We start from the raw sequence: 20,334 nt of genomic DNA on the forward strand, positions 1-20,334 counted from the left end.
AATACATGGACGTCTCACTAATAAAGCCGTTTTTCAACCTAAATATAAAAGTGCACAAACTGAAGATCCCTCTCGTATATAAATACGACTAGAATATTTTGACTGGTCAAAAATAATTTGCACAACATTCCTGTCTGTTTTCTGTTACTGACATGTTTACCTCTGTCCCAATTTTTAAAATCTGGTTTGCACACAAATACCAGCCAACTACAGAGTAAAGGCAGTTTCTGTCTCTTATACATCATCAAATTATATACAAAACGTCACTATAGGATTAAGGGCAGGTGGGTATAACGTGGTGTCTACAACGGCATCTGGGTTTCTGAGTACACATCCACCCCGGGCTCCTCCTCAAACGTCACTTTGGCATCATCAGCGTCCAACTGTGTTAAAGTATGAAAAAATATTAAAGTAAAACAACATACAGTGTTTACTGTAGTGAAGTTTCTACACGGGTCAAATCCTTTAAGGTTTAGTGTCCTTTATGCTCCAGTATTATTGGCAGTCTTGGTTAGGATGGGTACAAAATTTCATGCAAAAATTGGTTTGTGGTTCAACTTATAAATATACTAAAAATATAAGGAATCTACAATTAAAAATGGACATTTAAGCATTTCCCCCCTTAATTTATGAACCTGTGGCACCAGCTTTGCACCCCGAACTCAGGATTGTTATCAAATTCTGGAAAATTTCTGCTAATGATGTCACTCAGTTAAGGGGGCAAATACTATTTTCACACCGTAAATAAACATTGATCAAATCAAAAACTTACACATTTCATCTCGAGCTTGTTGAAGAGTCGGCGGCTGAGGAACATGCGCAGCGGGATGGTGAGGATAAGGACGAAGGGCAGGGCGAGCGAGAACGGACTCGACTTCACAACCCAGAGCAGGACCAGGCAAACCATCTGTATGGCTGTGAACATGTGCATCCTGCTCATCTTCACCTGAGAGGACAAAAAAACCACACGTTTTGTGTCTGGAGATGCTGAAACTCGCCAGGTTCAACTAAAGACTAATCAGCATCAGCACAAATGAGATCAGGAATGAGGATTTATTATTTAATCAGCGCTACTGATAGTTTGTACCCCTAACCACTGAGCTACCCCTGATCCATTAATCTTTATTAATCTTCATTCAAATTAAGGTGCATAAACTGCCAAAAGTAAATATTTGGACACATTCTGCATTTACATTTTCAGCATTTAGCAAAGGCTTTTATCCAAAGTACTGTGACAGTATATTGTGTAAACAATTGAAGATTAAGGGCCTTGCTCAAGGGCCTAACAGAGGCAACCTGGTAGTGGTGGAGCTTGAACCAGCAACCTTTTGAGTACTACTCCAGTACCTTAACCACTAGGCTACAACTGCCCCACATCAATTGTTTGGGGGTGTCTAAAATCAATTACATAAAAAGTACAGCGGTACCTTGAAACTCAACGTCAGCTGGTTCTGGGAGTGGTGTTGAGTGTAAAAGCCATTGGGTTTTAAGGTTTTTTTTTTCCATAAGGATGTACAAGAAACCTGTTAATGTGTTCCATGGTCCCGTGGAACTGCATATATTTTGGGCTCATGTACAATAATGAGGTTGTTTTTGACTTTTATACACAGAAAATAACACAAATATAATATAAAAAAAGTTTACAGTTAAATACAATAAAAGCTGCACTTTAGTTTCTTTATGCTTCTTAGTCTTGGAATACCATATTCCATTCAGTACCGTTGCATTCACATGAGAAGCGACAAAACTGCTTTTGCGCTGCTGTGCCGTTATTGCCTATGAAGTCTGACGGTGCACAAAACTTAACGTGACTTATTGTACTAAAACAGTGAGTGAGGAATTTCATTAGTGGAGAGACTTATGATCAGTAATAATGAAGAGAAGTTTAGTGCTCCTGTCTCCTTCTTTTACTACATTAAACCACATTAAGATTTATTTTAACGATAAGCGTTTTAGACTCTGGGAGAAACTGATTCTGATTCTCACAATTTGTCAGAACCTCAAGCTGTAACACAAGTTTAAAAGTGAAACAGTGAGGAAAATCCAGATAAACACAGATACATGTGGGGCTGTAACACTAGATCTGACGCTTATTCCACACTAATGCAGATTTGTCTCATATTCACACTTTGATGACATTTTACTGCACTGCTCAATCCAAGTGCTGAGCAAAGCAACAGTCACACACATTGAGTTTAAGGCTACTAATTTCTCCAGGGCATCAGTTCTTTAAAGATTTTGACTTTAGGGGACGTCGAGTTACAAGGTACCACTATATATGCTTCCATCTTTGTGATAACAGTTCAAAGCAAAGTCCATAAAGACACTGATAAGGTGGAACTCCAGTAGCCGACACAAGAACACTGGAACTGTGATATTAATCCAGGTCTTCTCGTTCAACATCACAGCCTGACCACATAAATGCTCTTTTGACCAAACAAGCAATAAATATATAAAAAGAAAAAAACAACTAAAAGCTCATCATTGTGAAGACAGCTAGTTTAAAAAGCATGGGTACCCATGATAAATTTAGGGGTTATGATAAATTTAGGGGTACAAACATACCTTTGTAGCGTAGGGTTCATTGGGATGGTACTTTTTGGGTACGAGCAGCAACTGTATGCGATCCCACAGCTGGATGCCACTGAGGGACGTGATTCCCATGTAGAGGAAGATCCCAAACAGGGCCGCCATGGGAATCATCTTCAGGATTGGCTCCATGAGGATGGACAGGCCTGGAATTTAGTCAAGAAAAGAATAAATAATACAATAAATTAATTTTTAGACAGCACCCGATTAGGCTCAGATCAGTGTTATCAAGGGTGAATGCAGTTTATTTCAGCTGGTGAAGGGTTTGGGATTTGAGGTCTCCTAATGACCAGCATTAACAGAACAAAAGTGCTTAAGTAAACTTTGGGATGAATTGGAATGACAGCTACAAGCCAAACTTTCTTCTCTTTTGACACATTTACATTTCGGCATTTAGCAGACGCTCTTATGCAAAGTGACTTACGGTACTGTGATATTATATTGTCTAAGCGATTGAGGGATAAGGGCCTTGCCCATGGGCCCAACAGTGGCAACCTGGCAGTGGTGGGGCTTGAACCAGTGACCTTTCAATTACTAGTCCAGTACCTTAACCACTAGGCTACAACTGCTCTAGACACAATCAAAAATCTTGTGTAAAGCCTTCCAAGTGGAGGCTGTTAAATCTCACGGTCCAACAAGCTCCTGGTCAGGTGTCCACATACTTTTGAACATGAAGTGTATGTTTCAGCCCAAGTCTCACGATATATAATACTGGGTCTGTCCAAAAACCTGGTGATCTCTCTACATAGACGCATTTTACGCCATCCTACACCCCCGAGAAGAGGGCGTGTCTAAATTCTTAGATTCCCTAAAATGCTCCTACCGAGGCGCCTTAATTCTAAGTGATAATCGGACTGAATAACGAGGGAGCGTCTGATGTCTGTTGCTGTCTAAGTAGTAGTAGTCGATGTCTTATTAAAATCCTCTCTACTGAGGCAGCTGATCAGGTAGGCAGTAGGCAGCAAGGCAGCTCACTAGGTTTTCAGAGACTTACCTACAAGCATGGCCACCAATATCCCGCTGACCCTCTGTTCCAGAACCTTCTCAATCTCTGGTTTGGGTCCTTTGCTCATCACAGTCAAAGCGTTGGCGTGCGTTACGGACCGAACGGTGGCAGCGCTGAGCCACGGCATCCCGAATAACGCGCTGCAACCTCCCATGCTCACCAGAATGAGAAGGTCCAGATGGAAACCTGAACCCTTCACCATCTTCCTTTCTGGTTTGCTTACAATCAGCCTGCAGAAACAACAGTGGAATAATGGAACAATGGAACAAACGTTCTTCAGAAAACAAAAGTGAACTTCTCTCCGCTAGGAAAGGAGACAGAGGAGGAATCGGCACTCACGTGGTGATCTGAGACTCCAGGAAGATGAGGATGAAGACCAGAATGGCTGGCACGACGCAAGCAAACATCATCCAGACCGGGAAGGGCTTGTGTTCACCCATGGGGTTGATGAGCCAGCTTCGCATAGCGGGGTTTGATACCTGCAAGCCCTTAGGCACCACCAGTTTCTGCAAAACAGCCGGACGTGACAGTAAAAACTTTGGCAGATAATGCTAACAGCTACGTTAGCCTGAACGTCACCAAAGATGAAATGTTGGTAGATACACGCTGTCGTAGAGCTACACCTTATATAGTGGTTTGAAAACCCCCTTCGGCCTGATTCTTGGGATGAACTGATCAGGTCTATGATGGAAAGTTTATGTGTTAAAAGAAAACTCCTCTCACTGTGGTTTGGTAAAGTCCTAAGGTCTTAGAAATGTACAAGTAAATGCCTCTTCTGATCGCTTTAGGACTTCACCGAACCACATTTACCCCTTTTCCACTGACGCGAAACGGAGCCGGTTGTCACGGATTCAGCCCTCTGTACTCCAGTCCTCTTACTCTCAGTCCTGAGCCAACGCCCCTTTTATGATTGGTCCCCTCTGCTAATGAGCCCCAGCTGTCCCTCATCTGAGGGCATTTAAGAGGGGAGCTGGGGAAGGCTCATCGGAGACTACTTTTGCTCCTTGCCCATGTAATTTTGACTTGATTAGCTTGGCCTTTGTACTGTCCGTTTGATTCGGTTTGTTTGTTTGGTTTATTTGTTTAAGTTCCTGTTTAACTCTGTTTAACCCTGTTTAGTCCTGTTAGCCCTGTTTAGCTCCGCTTAGCCCCGTTTAGTCCTGTTAGCCCTGTTTAACTCTGTTTAGCCCTGTTAGCCCCGCTTAGCCCCGTTTAGCCCTGTTAGCCTTGTTTAGCTCTGTTTGTTCCTATTTGCTTCTGTTTGCCCCCGTTTGTCAGGTTTGTCTCTTGTCTTAGTCCTGTTGTAGTCTATCTAGCTTTATCATTGTTTGTTTGTTTAGCTTAGCGTCAGCAGTTAGCATAGGTGACATGTTTGTTTGTCTTGTCTTGAATACTGGGTTTTACAGTGCGAACCGTGACGTCATCGATGGGCGTGTCACAGTGTAGAGGTCTGGGTGCTTTTACATGAGAAGCTGCTAAACCGCTGTGCTGGTGTCTTGTATGGAGCCAATGGGAGTCAAAGTTTCAAACCTAGTAGTGGTGTTGCGGGGAGACCTGGAACGAGCAGTTCATGTCTGATAACCAGGAGTTAAAATGCCTACCTGTGTGTAGGTGTCATTGATACTCATGTCCACAGCAACCATGAGGAAAATAGCAATGGGAACGCCAAAGTCTCCCATCAAACGACGGACCTGAGAGGCAAAAACGTCATAATATTAAAAAAAACATGATTATTTTAGGCCGAATGTACGCTCGTATGAACAAATTACCTTGCCGGGTAGGAAGCGTCCGTTCTTGAAGACGCGCAGGAAGTAAGCGATAGAGAAGCAGCCGAACATCAGGCACATGGACAGCAGTGCCGTGTTGGGGTAGGCGCGGTGCCGGACGCTGGTCAGCGTGGTGCTGTTACCTGTAGAATTATTCGGAACCGTATGGTGTGTCACGGCAGGGTGCCACGGGTCCTTCACTGTCCTGTCCAGCTGCTCGTAGTTCAGATTCAGAGGATGTTCTGAGAAGATCTGAGATTTTGGATTAGAAAGAGAAAGCGGGGACAGGCTGATTCATTCTGAAGATGCAACGTTAAGCCAAAAACTTTATAAGCACCCAACAAAAAATGTGAATCGCAGCACCTATTCTCTCTTGCATGGGAGCCTTAAAGCCTGTAGAAATGTAAAGCTTGCTGGACTATTGACAGTTCCAGCAGTTATCAGAGTTCCAGCAGCGTCTTATTCATGACAGACCTTTTACTGGCTCTTTGCTCTGGCATTACTAAGATTTCCTGACCATCCAGACAAATCTGGCGCAGCAGGATATTCTGCTAGCACACCAGCGCTGGGATTCTGAACTCTCCGAGTTTGAATCTCAGCTCTGCAACCTTTACTTTCAGTGCAGCAAACTCACTCCAGAAGTTCAGTGAGGATCTCTGAATGATCCAATGTTGACCTAAATGACTGATGGTGATAAATAGAATCCACCTGTGTGTAATCAAGTCTCCGTATAAATGCACCTGCTCTGTGATAGTCTCAGAGTTCTGTTTAAAGCGCAGAGAGCATCATGAAGACCAAGGAACACACCAGGCAGGTCCGAGATACTGTTGTGGAGAAGTTTAAAGCCGAATTTGGATACAAAAAGATTTCCCAAGCTTTAAACATCTCAAGGAGCACTGTGCAAGCAATCATATTGAAATGGAAGGAGTATCAGACCACTGCAAATCTACCAAGACCCGGCCGTCCCTCTAAACTTTCAGCTCAAACAAGGAGAAGACTGATCAGAGATGCAGCCAAGAGGCCCATGATCACTCTGAATGAACTGCAGAGATCTACAGCTGAGGTGGGAGAATCTGTCCATAGGACACAATCAGTCGTACACTGCACAAATCTGGCCTTTATGGAAGAGTGGCAAGAAGAAAGCCGTTTCTCAAAGATATCTATAAAAAGTCACCTGGGAGACACACCAAACATGTGGAAGAAGGTGCTCTGGTCAGATGAAACCAAAATCGAACTTTTTGGCCACAACGCAAAACGTTATGTTTGGCATAAAAGCAACACAGCTCATCACCCTGAACACACCATCCCCACTGTCAAACATGGTGGTGGCAGCATCATGGTTTGGGCCTGCTTTTCTTCAGCAGGGACAGGGAAGATGGTTAAAATTGATGGGAAGATGGATGGAGCCAAATACAGGACCATTCTGGAAGAAAACCTGTTGCAGTCTGCAAAAGACCTGAGACTGGGACGGTGATTTATCTTCCAACAAGACAATGATCCAAAACATAAAGCAAAATCTACAATGGAATGGTTCACAAATAAACGTATCCAGGTGTTAAAATGGCCAAGTCAAAGTCCAGACCTGAATCCCATCGAGAATCTGTGGAAAGAGCTGAAAACTGCTGTTCACAAACGCTCTCCATCCAACCTCACTGAGCTCGAGCTGTTTTGCAAGGAAGAATGGGCAAAAATTTCAGTATCTCGATGTGCAAAACTAATAGAGACATACCCCAAGCGACTTGCAGCTGTAATCGCAGCAAAAGGTGGCGCTACAAAGTATTAACGCAAGGGGGCTGAATAATATTGCACGCCCCACTTTTCAGTTTTTTATTTCTAAAAAAAGTTTAAAATATCCAATAAATTTCGTTCCACTTCATGATTGTGTCCCACTTGTTGTTGATTCTTCACAAAAAATTACAATTTCATATCTTTATGTTTAAAGCCTGAAATGTGGCAAAAGGTTGAAAAGTTCAAGGGGGCTGAATACTTTTGCAAGGCACTCTATCTATCTATCTATCTATCTATCTATCTATCTATCTATCTATCTATCTATCTATCTATCTATAATCTGTCTGTCTGTCTGTCTGTCTGTCTGTCTGTCTATCTAGAATCTGTCTGTCTGTCTATATATCTATCTATATATCTATAATCTGTCTGTCTATCCGTCTGTCTGTCAGTCAGTCAGTCTGTCTGTCTGTCCGTTCGTCTGTCCGTCCGTCTATCTATCTGTCTGTCTGTCTGTCTATCTATAATATGTCTATCTATCTATCTATCTATCTATCTATCTATCTATCTATCTATCTATCTATCTATCTATCTATCTATGTCTGTCTGTTTGTCTATCTAGGCAGCTTAGTCCAACATTAGATTTATTAGACATTCTCTGAACTGCTCACTAAGTAACTGGACACCAATAAACCTAATAAACCACTACAACTGAGCCATGAATGTACGTGAGTGTGTGCTGTACCCTGACGAGCTTGGCGAAGGTCTCGTAGATGAAGATGAGGGAGATAAGGATGGAGAAGATCTCCTGGGTGAAGCGGGAGATGAAGCGAACCAGGAAGCTGCCCTCCGCCGCCACGATCAGCAGGACGATGACGATGAGCCAAACTCCCACCCACACTCGGCCCACGATGTACTCGATGTCCTGAGATTTACAGAACTGAGGAAGGGGAACATGACGTGGTATAAAAACTAGTTTCAAGATACAACAAATGGTCAAATGTATGTGAACACCCTTGCTAACTATTAATCAATAAGTCACATTTAGGGTTGCAGAAATGATCCATGACTCTGGATCAATGAATCTCACCCCGTAGAAAGCCTCTTCAAACACCAGCAGTGGTCCAGAAAAGCCGATGACCAGGACCGGCTGGGCTGAGATCAGACAGAAGATGATGCCCTGCACGGCTGTGGAGAGCATCAGCTCCGATACCCCCATCATGTTGTCCACCTTATCAGCTACAGCACAGAACAGAACAGGGCAAATTCATTCATATAGTTCAACAGAACAACATGGACGACTTACAGAACTGTACAGAACAGTCCAAACTCTATAATAAGTGTGTGATTCATCCTGGTCAGGGTTGGGTGGGTCCGGTGCCGCTCAGAAACACTGGGTGTCTGAGGACGGCAAGCTGTGTACCACACACTCACACACGGACTTTGAAAGAACATACCAAACGCCAAAACAGGCCACTGAAGTTCCTGTCACACTAAACCCGTGAAACCACGTCTTTATGGACCTCAATTTGTGTACAGGGACATGCTGTCTCTACCTACCTAACTGTCTGTCTGCCTGTCTATCTCTACATACCTACCTGTCTGCGTCTATCTCTACCTACCTACCTACCTAAATACCTGTCTGTCTCTACATACCTACCTGTTTGTCTGTCTCTACCTTCCTACCTGTCTGTGTATATCTCTATCTACCTGCCTGCCTGCCTGCCTGCCTGCCTGCCTGTCTGTCTGTCTGTCTGTCTGTCTCTACATACCTACCTGTCTGTCTGTCTGTCTCTACCTTCCTACCTGTCTGTGTCTATCTCTACCTACCTACCTACCTACCTAAATACCTGTCTGTCTCTACATAAGTACCTGTTTGTCTGTCTCTACCTTCCAACCTGTCTGTGTCTACCTACCTACCTACCTACCTACCTACCTACCTACCTACCTACCTACCTACCTGCCTGCCTGCCTGCCTGTCTGTCTGTCTGTCTGCCTACCTGTCTGTGTGTCTATCTATCTATCTGTCTGTCTGTCTGTCTGTCTGTCTGTCTGTCTGTCTGTCTGTCTGTCTGTCTGTCTGTCTGTCTGCCTGTCTGTCTGTCTCTACCTGTCTTTCTGTCTGTCTATCTCTACCTACCTACCTGTCTGTCTGTCTATCCATGTATCTGTCTGTCTATGTATCTTTCTGTCTGTCTATCTATTTATCTGTGTCTCTACCTGTTTTTTGTCTATTTTTCTGTCTATTTGTCTGTCTCCACCTACCAATCATTTGTTTTGTTTCCCTGACGTACCACAGCATCACATTTCACCTCACGTCCACTCTTGCTCACCTAGCAGACCTCCAAATGTGATGGCAGGCGAGAGGGCAGCAAAGTAGATGAAGATGATGGCGGCCAGAACCTGGGAGTTCAGGGCGTCTGTGATGTCACTTCTGTAATGTCTGTAACGTCGTCTCAGATCCTGGATCATCCCGCCGAATGGAACCCCGGTCCTCATGAGAGGATCCTCCGGAGGGGGAGGCACTTCAGCAACAGAGGCTGCGCAGAAAATAGTATTCATTTTATATTTAAGTGTTTGTTCTAGATTCACAACAAAAGTTTGTCTTTTTAATACACTGTATGGTCAAAAGTATGTGGACGCCTGATCAGGTGTACATAATTTACTCACTTTTGCGTGATATGGGTTCAAATTGGTGTTGAATTTCGGAGGGGCGGTTCCTCTCCTGCAAGAGTTTCTTCTGGAAGCCGATGATGGACTGGAGCCTGGCTTCATCCTGAACCTCCATGGGTGGAATCACCACGCAGCAGTCGAGGAAGTATTCGAAGGCGTCATTCACCTCGGTCCGGCTCTGAGCCTGGAGAGCAGCCTGGATGAACACCTAAGCAAGGGTACAAGAGTGGGTGGGGTTTCAAAAAGTTCAAATACATATGTGTTGTTATGAAGTCATGCTTGTTAATCTGTGGTTCTCAACTTTCTTCTGGGCCGCTGCAGTGACCTCACAGGTTGCAAAAAAGCATTAATGTGAAGCTTTAAAAGGTCTGAAGGACAATTATCCATGAACCACAGGTTGATCTGACAAAATATCTCTGGAGGAACACCAGAGACCAGCCAAGAACCCTGACTTCAACACCTTTGAGATGAATCGGAATGCCTCTGGTCCATCAGATTTGCTTTAGAGGAACACCAGAGACCTGAACAGAACCCTGACTCCAACACCTTTGAGACAAATTAGAATGCCTCTTGTCCATCAAATTATCTCTAGAGAAACTCCAGTGACAAACCAGTGACAAAGAACCTTGACTTCAACACCACAGGTTGAAAACCCTAAATGAGGTCCATAAAGACCTCATGATCTGACAAAGTATCTTTGGAGGAACACAAGTGACCTGCACAGAACCCTGACTTCAACACCTTTGAGATGAATTGGAATGCCTCTTGTCTATCAAATTTGCTTTGCAGGAACATTAGAGACCTGCACAGAACCTTGACTTTGAGATTAATCTGAATGCCTCTTTATCAAATTGGCTTTAGAGGAACACCCGTGACCTTCACAGAACCCTGACTTCAACATCTTTGGGATGAATCGGAATGCCTCTTGTCCATCAAATTATCTCTAGACAGAACCCTGACTTCAACACCTTTGAGATGAATCAGAATGCCTCTGGTCCATCAGATTTGCTTTGGAGGAACATCAGAGACCAGGACAGAACCCTGACTTCAACACCTTTGAGATGAATTGTAATGCCTCCTGTCCAACATCTTCCTTATGTTGGTGATTGATCTAACAGATGCTAATTTAGTCATATCCAATTTCCCAATCACATTTCACTTCCTCTGTACTGCTGCTGACCTTCACTACTGGCCGAGGAGAGCCGTGACCAACACACGCCCCCTCCTACACGTGTGCAGTAGCCGATCGCGGGTTCGTATAGATATCCGTATCGCGCACGCAGAGTCACACCAATCTATATTATCCCTCGACCAGCCAGCAGAGGTCGTAATTGCAGCAGTTATGTTGAATCCCCTCTAGCAATTCCACCCTTGGATGAACCAATTATTGACACTTTAAAATCTTGCAGACAGCGCTCCTAGAGGAGTGGAGACTGTTATTGATGCCCGTGCTTTTGGTCACTGCTGCAAATGAAAATGTTGAGAGCCACTGATCCCCAGGACTGATCCTTACTCCATCTTCCAGAAGCGCTCTCATGGCTCTTCCACACTCATGATAGTCCACGTCACTCTTGGCTGGTCCGACCAGTATGAAGATGAAGCGAACTGAAACTGGAACCGGTGCCTGTAATGGGGCCTGGAGAACCTGCGACTCCTTCAGGCGGACAAATGCTATGGTCGGCTTCTCCAGAAAGTCCAGAGCTCCTGAAACACACACACACACACACACACACACACACAAACACATTTATAATGAGCTCCATGGGCATCCAATACTCAAGAGTCCAACGGTGGTGTACTTTATGCCACACCGGTCAAATACACTCACTCACTCACTTTCTAAACCGCTTATCCAATCAGGGTCGTGGAGTGGTGCTGGAGCCTATACCAGCTTTTCAATGGGCGCAAGGCACACAGTAACACTCTGGATGGGGCGATTCAGTGTCTCCAGTTAACCTGACTGCACGTCTTTAGACTGTGGGAGGAAACCGGAGCTCCCGGAGGAAACCCACGCAGACACGGGGAGAACATGCAAACTCCACACAGAAAGGACCTGGACTGCCCCGCCTGGGGATCAAACCCAGGACCTTCTTGCTGTAAGGCAACAGTGCTACCCACCGAGCCACCATGCCGCCCCCGGTCAAATACATCTATATATTTTTTGCTTTTTCTTGATTGACTTCCCCAATCATGGCTGAGAAGATCCACATTTTCACACAGTGGAGGAGTAACACGCTGTACTCTCTGTATTCCTCCACCACTCAAGCAGTGCCCTGACCAGACTAGGAGTAGGAGTCGCTGTTTCAGTGGTACAGGAGTCATTTCTCATAAGTCATTCCTCCCTCAATCGTGGCCGATCGTGTCTGCGCCTCCCAGGCACCCAACAGCTGATTTTCGGGATTAAATCTGGTCAGTCGTGGAAACCGAATCCACGAAGCAGTTGATGAGAAGTTCTTGTGCCAACGTTTCCTTCAGAGGCAGTTTGGAATTCAGTTCATTCAGTTCTTTCAATGATTAGAACGAACATACTGCAGTCACACTCACCAACGAGCACCAAGGAGGCCTCCACATCTTCAGATACTTCTCTCTGTAACATAAAATAATAATAAATAATGATAAATAAAAAAAAAAATAATAAATGATGCAAAAATTTAACAACCTGATAATTGCAAGATTAATGATTTTTTTTAGGGTTTTCTTTTCAGTGGAAACCATCAATGCTCGTATTACAAATAAATCATCTTACCCTCTGTGCAACCACCTCTATTTCCAGGGATGATGTCAGAGCCTGGGTCTCCACTGATTGGCTGAGCAGAGGAAAAGATAAAAGGCAGAGATCAGGGGTCAAGTCTAGGACCAGTTCTGTGGAACAGCACCAGCACCTTTGGAATGAACTAGAACACTGACTGTGAGCCATGCCCAACATCAGTGCCTCACACAAATGATTTTTTATGTTCTATGGGCACCAATCGCTTGAAAATCCCTCCAAAAAAAGTGGAGGCTGTCTAACAAGCTGATGGTCAGGCGTCCACATATTTTTGGTTATTATTGTATGGAGGAGATTCCATTTGGGATTTATGAAGATAGAACCTGTTTAAAGTCCACAGCTGGACCAAAATGTGAAAGTCTGAAAGTTCTGACCTTACCTTTGGTTCTGTGTTAAAGCCTGAAGAAGAGCTTCCCAGTTACTGGGTCTGATCTCCTTCTTCTCAACCATCTCATCCACGATCTTCTCCATTATGTTGGACAGCGTTCGCTCCTCTCTGTCCAACATCGCTACCCCTGAGAACGTGAGTCCACAGACAAATACAAAAAGAAGGAATGAATGAGAAAAGTCAGGAGATCAGGAGAGGAGCAGCAGAGGAACGTCCATGTGGGACTGATGTGGAGAGGAACTCCCCATAACTGGACACTCGGGGTCGTTTATGGCTCTTATCAGTAGATAATCAAGCAGCTTACACATGGTGCTGCTACACACACTCTCACATTCCTAGTTCTGCAAACCAGACAAACCAGTTTATCTCAGGTCGATCTAAACACACCAGTTACAGGATGAGGTCCCAAATAACCAGCGTTTCCTACCAGAATGACCACACATGGTCTCAAAGGTTCTCCTGACCTCTTGGTGTCCAGACATGTAGGGTTTCTTTGACTTCACCCATCACAAAGTGCAAACAGTGATCTCAAGAAAGAAGCTAGCACGTCATGCTAGGAGGAATTGGAAACATGGGTAGCTGTCCGCAGTCAAGCAAGCTTTACATTACCCCAGGCTTAGACTCTGCAGGGCAATACAGAAGCACCATAGACTGACCTAAGTTTGCTGCTGATTATATGGACTTTACATCATGACTTCACTCTAAATTGCTTCTATTTTTTAAAATTCTAATTAAAGTTTCAATTATTATTTTTTAAAATATATTTTCTTTATGCTTTTTCTCTTTTTAGCGCGTCCAATTGCCCAATTACGCCATGCTTCCTCTCCACCAATGCCAATCTCCACTCTGATTGAGGAGAACGAAGCTAACCCACGCCCCCTCCGACATGTGGGCAGCAGCCGTATGCATCTTATCACCTACACTTTGACGAGTGCAGTGCAGCTCAGCGTTGTGTACGGAGAGACACACCCTGACAGCACTCTTTTCTCATCTCTTTGCAGGCACCATCAATCAGCCAGCAGAGGTCGTAACTGCACCAGTTATGAGAGAGAGAGACCCTATCCGGCTTAGTCCCGCCCATTTCTGAACAACAGGCCAATCGTTGCTCATGTGGCCGCTCAGCCTTAGCCGGCAGGCAGAGCTGAGATTCGATACGATGTATTCGAGATCCCAGCTCAGGTTCCAGTGTGTGTTTTTACGGCTACATCACCTGAGCTTTAATCCAGAGCGACTTACAGCTGTGACAGTATATAATCTAAGCAAATGAGGGCTTTGCTCAACCTGGCAGTGATGGGGCTTGAACCAGCGACCTTATGATTACTAGACCAGTACCTTAACCGCTAGGCTACGGCTTGCTAACGTGGTCGAGCAGGCGCCAAAGCATTTCACTGCCGGTTGTACTACAGTATGTATGACTGCATGACTATGTGACAAATAAACTTGGATTTGATTTGATCTGAAGCTTGCTTGACTGTGGACAGTGTGAACTGCGCTCACCTGTGAGCATCTAATCATGGCAGACCTGTTGGTTTCGATTACATCTGACAATCCAGACTCATTTCTTTTCAGCATTATGGGACAGTTTGGGTTTTCTTTCTATAGTCGAGGAGAAATTTAGGGAAGTTTTAATAGGCAGCCAAACTCACCCTGTTTATATGGGCACAGAGAAGTCACCAACTGTAGTCAATGATTATCATGATAATCAATGATGATCAAGTAATTACGAGGTCATGTCACATTTTTTAACATTTAACATTTACATTTTTGGCATTTAGCAGACGCTTTTATTTGAAGCGGCTAACAGTTATGACTGAACACAGTTTTGAGCAATTGAGAGTTAAGGGCCTTGCTCAAGGGCCCAACAGTGACAACTTGGCGGCGGTGGGGCTTAAACTGGCAATCTTCTGATTACTAGTCCAGTACCTTAACCACTGTCTTGATTGTTGTCCAGTCACAGATGAAGAACGGAGGCAGGAATAATTACAATCCTAAGATTTTTTCAAGGCTGTGATATACATGTACAGATCTACTGTGGTTAGGTGCAGGTGTGGCATTTGTGATCCTGTAAGATGATTTGGTTCTCAGTCAAAGTTTGAAACCCGCTGGACTGTCAAGTCAAGTCAAATTTATTTATATAGCACTTTTTACAATAGATTTTCTCAAAGCAACTTTACAGAATCCAGGACCAACAGCCCAAAAACCCCTGTTGAGCAAGCCAAGGGTGACAGTGGCAAGGAAAAACTCCCTAAAAATTACAGGAAGAAACCTTGAGAGGACCCAGACTCAGCAGGGGACCCCTGGAAAATAATTTAAATAAATAGGATTTACTGTGGGGATTCTTTCACAGGCTCTCAGAAGCACATCTGATCAAGTACAAACCAGCCTTTATAAATGAAGGATTCTCCATATGAAAATGCAGGATCAGGAACATTTCCTCACCGGTTTTCATGGACTCCCATATCAGCTTGAGACTGTTGAAGGTCAGGTAGGAAACCTGAGAAGTTCCATTCTGGCCGAGCTCAGGGTCGGAGTTTTGCCACCTTTCCATCTCCTGCCCGGAACCCTGCTGTTTCTCCTGCATCAGCTCATCCACATCCACACAGATCTGGAGAACAAAATAATAAAGATAACAGAGGACGGTGGGCAGGATTATAGAACTAAGATATTAGCTTCAAAAGAGTGCTGTAAATCAACACTTTAATATTTGAAAACTCAAAGCAATCAGGCAACCAACAGAGTTCCAAAGAAGTCGGATACTTGGTGTCCGAATTACATGTAAATCAGTCACAGAACTGGAAAGTGATTAAACATCTGGAGCTACTGAAAATATTATTATTATTACTGTTATTTTTACTATTGCTATTATTATAATTATTGTTATTACTATTAATATTATTATTATTACTATTATTACTATCAATTATTATTACTATTATTATTATTTTTACTATTATTATTATTATTATTATTATTATTACTATTATTATTATTTTTACTATTATTATTATTATTATTATCATCATTATTACTATTATTATTATTATTATTACTATTATTACTATTAATTATTATTACTATTATTATTTTTTTACTATTATTATTATTATTATTATTACTATTATTATTATTTTTACTATTATTATTATTATTATTATCATTATTACTATTATTAATATTATTATTAATACTATTATTATTATTACTATTATTATTATTATTATTATGAATAACATTATTATTATTATTATTACTATTATTACTATTTTTACTATTATTATTATTATTATTATCATTATTACTATTATTATTATTATTATAAATAACATTATTATTATTATTATTACTATTATTATTATTACTATTATAAATAACATTATTATTATTATTACTATTATTACTATTACTATTATTATTATTTTTACTAATACTATTATTATAATTACTATTATTATTATTATTATAAATAACATTATTATTATTATTACTATTATTATTATAAATAACATTATTATTATTATTATTACTATTTTTATTATTATTATTATTTTGACTATTATTATTATTACTATTTTTATTATTATTACTATTATTGTTATTATTGCAATTATTACTATTATTATTATTATTATTATTACTATTATTATTATTATTACTATTATTATTATTATTATTATTATTACTATTACTATTATTACTATTACTATTATTATTATTATTACTATTATTATTACTATTATTATTATAAATAACATTATAATTACTATTATTACTATTATTACTATTACTATTATTATTATTTTTACTATTATTATTATTACTATTATTTGTACTATTACTATAATAATAATAATAATAATAATAATAATAATTATTATTATAAATAACATTATTATTATTATTATTAATTACTATTATTATTATTATTACTATTATTACTATTATTATTAATATTATTATTATTATTATTTTTTTTATTACTATTGTTATTATTACTATTATTATTATTACTGTTATTATTATTTTTACTATTATTATTATTATTATAAATAACATTATTATTATTATTATTATTATTATTTTTACTATTATTATTATTATTATAAATAACATTATTATTATTATTATTATTATTATTATTATTATTATTATTATTATTATTATTATTATTATTATTATTATTATTATTATTATTATTAAAGTACCTGTTCATCAGTCACAAAACTGGAACATGATTAAACTAAAAGGGAACAAAAGTAATAGCAGCAGTGCAGAACTCGTTATTGATGACCTACTTCTGTATTTTTCCTTCTGTGTTATTTCGGTGTTGTGGGTGAAAATACAGCTCAGTGTTTTCACAACATCAGAAAACACTTTTACAATGATACATCCAGCCTGGTCAAACACCTCAGATCTGCTCTGACCTGCCATGTGTTTGGTACCAACAGCACTGGTTTCTTTATCAAATCAGCGAAGACCTCTGGCTCACATATAGTATAACCTAAACATATAATATTACTGAATAATATAAATATAGAAGTATATATTAGTGTAGTGTATTCACCACAGCACACAATTAAAAACATTTAAAACCAGATTTAATATTCAGATTTTTATAGGATGGCGTATTTAAAGATTTTTTTCTAATTAAAAAAGTTTTAAGTAAAGTTAACAAAGGCTGTGACCTTTATTAATAATCATTATAAAAATATTTTCATTCTTTAAAGTTGCTTTTTGTGTCCTTTTTTATTTTACTTGCAAATGGCAAGAAGGTCCTGGGTTCGATTCCCAGGTGGGGCGGTCCGGGTCCTTTCTGTGTGGAGTTTGCATGTTCTCCCCGTTTCTGCGTGGGTTTCCTCTGGGGTCTCCGGTTTCCTCCCACAGTCCAAAGAAGTGCAAGTGAGGTAAAATAGAGATACAACATTGGCCATGACTGTGTCTGACATTAAACTTGTTAACTGATGAATCTTGTGTAATGAGTAACAGTTTCTGTCATGAATGTAACCAATGTGTAAAACATGACGTTAAAATCCTAACAAACAAACAAACAAACAAACTTGCAAATTACTATAAAACACGAGTGTATAAACGAATCCATATACGACGGTATTGCAGCATATAGATGTTTTATTTTATCTTCAGCTATAGAAAGAATAAAACATATTACAGCAATCATGATGTTTATAAGCTTACACACACTGGGTTTGATTTGCTGTTCAGGTGGCCTGGGTCCTTTCTGTGTGGAGTTTGCATGTTCTCCCTGTGTCAGTGTGTGTTTCCTCCCAAAGTCCAAAGACATGCAGTCAGTGTATGTGTGTGTGTGTGTGTGTGTGTGTGTGTGTGTGTCTGCCCTGTGTTAGGCTGGTGTGTTTTCTGTCTTTGGCCCAGTTAATCGGACGGTGGTAAAAGAGACAATGAATGAATGAATAGATAAATTAGTTTGCATGTACGTGTAATGGTAATGTGGCTCGTCCAGTTCTTATTTTATTAATAATAATAAATAATAATTTTATTTACTGTATGTTGTGTTTTTATGAGATCAGTGGTGCTTAAAATGGGTGAGGACAAAGGTAAAAAAGTCTAAAACATAATTAAAAGCATATAATAATAATAATAATAATAATAATAGTAATAATAATAATAATAATAATAATAATAATAATAATAATAATAATAATTATTATTATTATTATTGTTATTATATTAAAGTATTAAAGTATGTTGCTAAAGCAATTACAAAATCCTGTAATTCTACCTATATCCTACATTAATTTTTATTTATTTATTACATTATTTATTTATTTATATTTTTTTATTCACACTGCTTCTGCAAAAACCTTAAAAGCTTCAGCCACTAAAACTAATTTAAATATAAATAATAAAGTAAATTATGTTAGAACAGAATAATAAAGTTAATCTAAAATCCCTTACCAGCTGTAGGTGGTGTGAATCCAGAAGGAACCTTGGAACTGAGGAACTGAAGAACCAAGGAACCAAGGAACCTAGGAGCTGAGGAACCAAAACTTTGCACTTGTACAAAAAAAGAAAACAGAGACGACCTTAAACATCACATTTATACCTGCGACTGTAACACACTGCATGTAGACACACCCCTGACACCCCCATCCACACAAAAACCAACATCATACATACAAAGTATTTGAACCCTGGTAAAAGCTCCTTCAGCAGCAGTAACATTTCTTCCAGCCTCAAGATGTTTGACTGAAATCCTGCCACACCATCTCAGTCATCTCAGTTGGATCTATAGGACTATGACATACAGTTTAAGCAATTGAGGGTTAAGGGCCTTGCTCATGGGCCCAACAGTGGCTGTGGTGTGGATACCACTGGCCTTTTTATAGTGTACGTAACAGTAGTGTTACGTACTACCAATCACATACACTAAATAAATCCATAACTTAATAACAATGTAGTTCATATTATAAAGTTCATATAATATTGCTCTTTTTCTGAAGCGGTGCAGGTTGTGTTCTTGGTGTGATCTTTGCAGGAAACATTTTATTCTTTCATTCTGAAAAGAAAATCATGAATGGTATTTTGATCGAATGGGCACAAATTCCCATGGACACTTCCTTTACAGAAGAGTGAAGTATAGCTGTAATGGGGGGCTAATGATCGGGCGTCCACATACTTTTGATCACAGAGTGTATGTGGAAAAGACACGGCTCAGCGGCGGCCAGATCTGCGGTCGTACCTTCACTCATAATATTGATGCACTAAACACAGTCGGACTTACAGCTTTACTGCAGTGTGTGTGTGTGTGTGTGTGTGTGTGTGTGTGTGACCCTCTTGTCACATTTATACACCATGTTTAACCTCAACACATTCTCTGGTTACAAACATCTTTCTTTACTCACCTTCAGCATCTGAACGACGGACGACCTGGTTTAGCTTCTTCAGCATCGGTTCTGAGAGTTTGGTTACACAGTTACATCCAAGCCAAACATCTCAGAGCGTAATTCTACCACCAGCATACTTTACAGTTAATACAATGTTGGGTTCACATATTTCTGGTCATTGTGGTTGCAGTTCTTCATCTTTGTTTCTTCATCTGACCACAAAATTCCCCTCCTGAAGACTTTTTCTTTGTCTGTATATCAGCAGCAGGCAGTGCTCGAGTGGTACCAGAAGTTTTTTACGCTAGACCATCACTGCTGCGATCCTGGGTAGAATATATAATGGTGCTATCAGCCAGCTGAGTGTCTACACATGATTGGCTGTCTTTGGCTGAAGAACTGCGATGAATCGGCGGCCAGTGCAGGGTATTATTTATTTTTTTCATTTACTTTTATTTATTCATTTATTTTTATTTATTCATTTATTTTTATTTATTCATTTATCTATTCATTTATTTTTATTTATTTATTTTTATTCATTTATCTATTTATTTATTTTTTTACTC

General features: G+C 40.3%; 1 protein-coding gene across 1 annotated transcript; it reads right to left on the reverse strand.

The window, feature by feature from the left end:
• Positions 1 to 302: 302 nt before the first annotated feature.
• slc4a1b (solute carrier family 4 member 1b (Diego blood group)) lies at positions 303 to 19,798 on the reverse strand. The gene is made up of 17 exons (XM_063003979.1): positions 19,790 to 19,798; positions 15,354 to 15,519; positions 12,906 to 13,041; positions 12,506 to 12,566; positions 12,304 to 12,346; positions 11,273 to 11,463; positions 9,757 to 9,967; positions 9,420 to 9,626; positions 8,177 to 8,325; positions 7,832 to 8,026; positions 5,365 to 5,613; positions 5,197 to 5,286; positions 3,935 to 4,101; positions 3,584 to 3,825; positions 2,566 to 2,735; positions 773 to 946; positions 303 to 383 (listed from the first exon to the last, which is right to left on the reverse strand). Exons 1-17 carry the CDS (start codon positions 19,796 to 19,798, stop codon positions 303 to 305), a joined length of 2,541 nt encoding a protein of 846 aa, XP_062860049.1.
• Between the last annotated feature and the right edge of the window lie 536 nt (positions 19,799 to 20,334).

Source organism: Trichomycterus rosablanca, chromosome 10 (genome assembly GCF_030014385.1).
Source record: "Trichomycterus rosablanca isolate fTriRos1 chromosome 10, fTriRos1.hap1, whole genome shotgun sequence".
Lineage (NCBI taxonomy): Eukaryota > Metazoa > Chordata > Actinopteri > Siluriformes > Trichomycteridae > Trichomycterus > Trichomycterus rosablanca.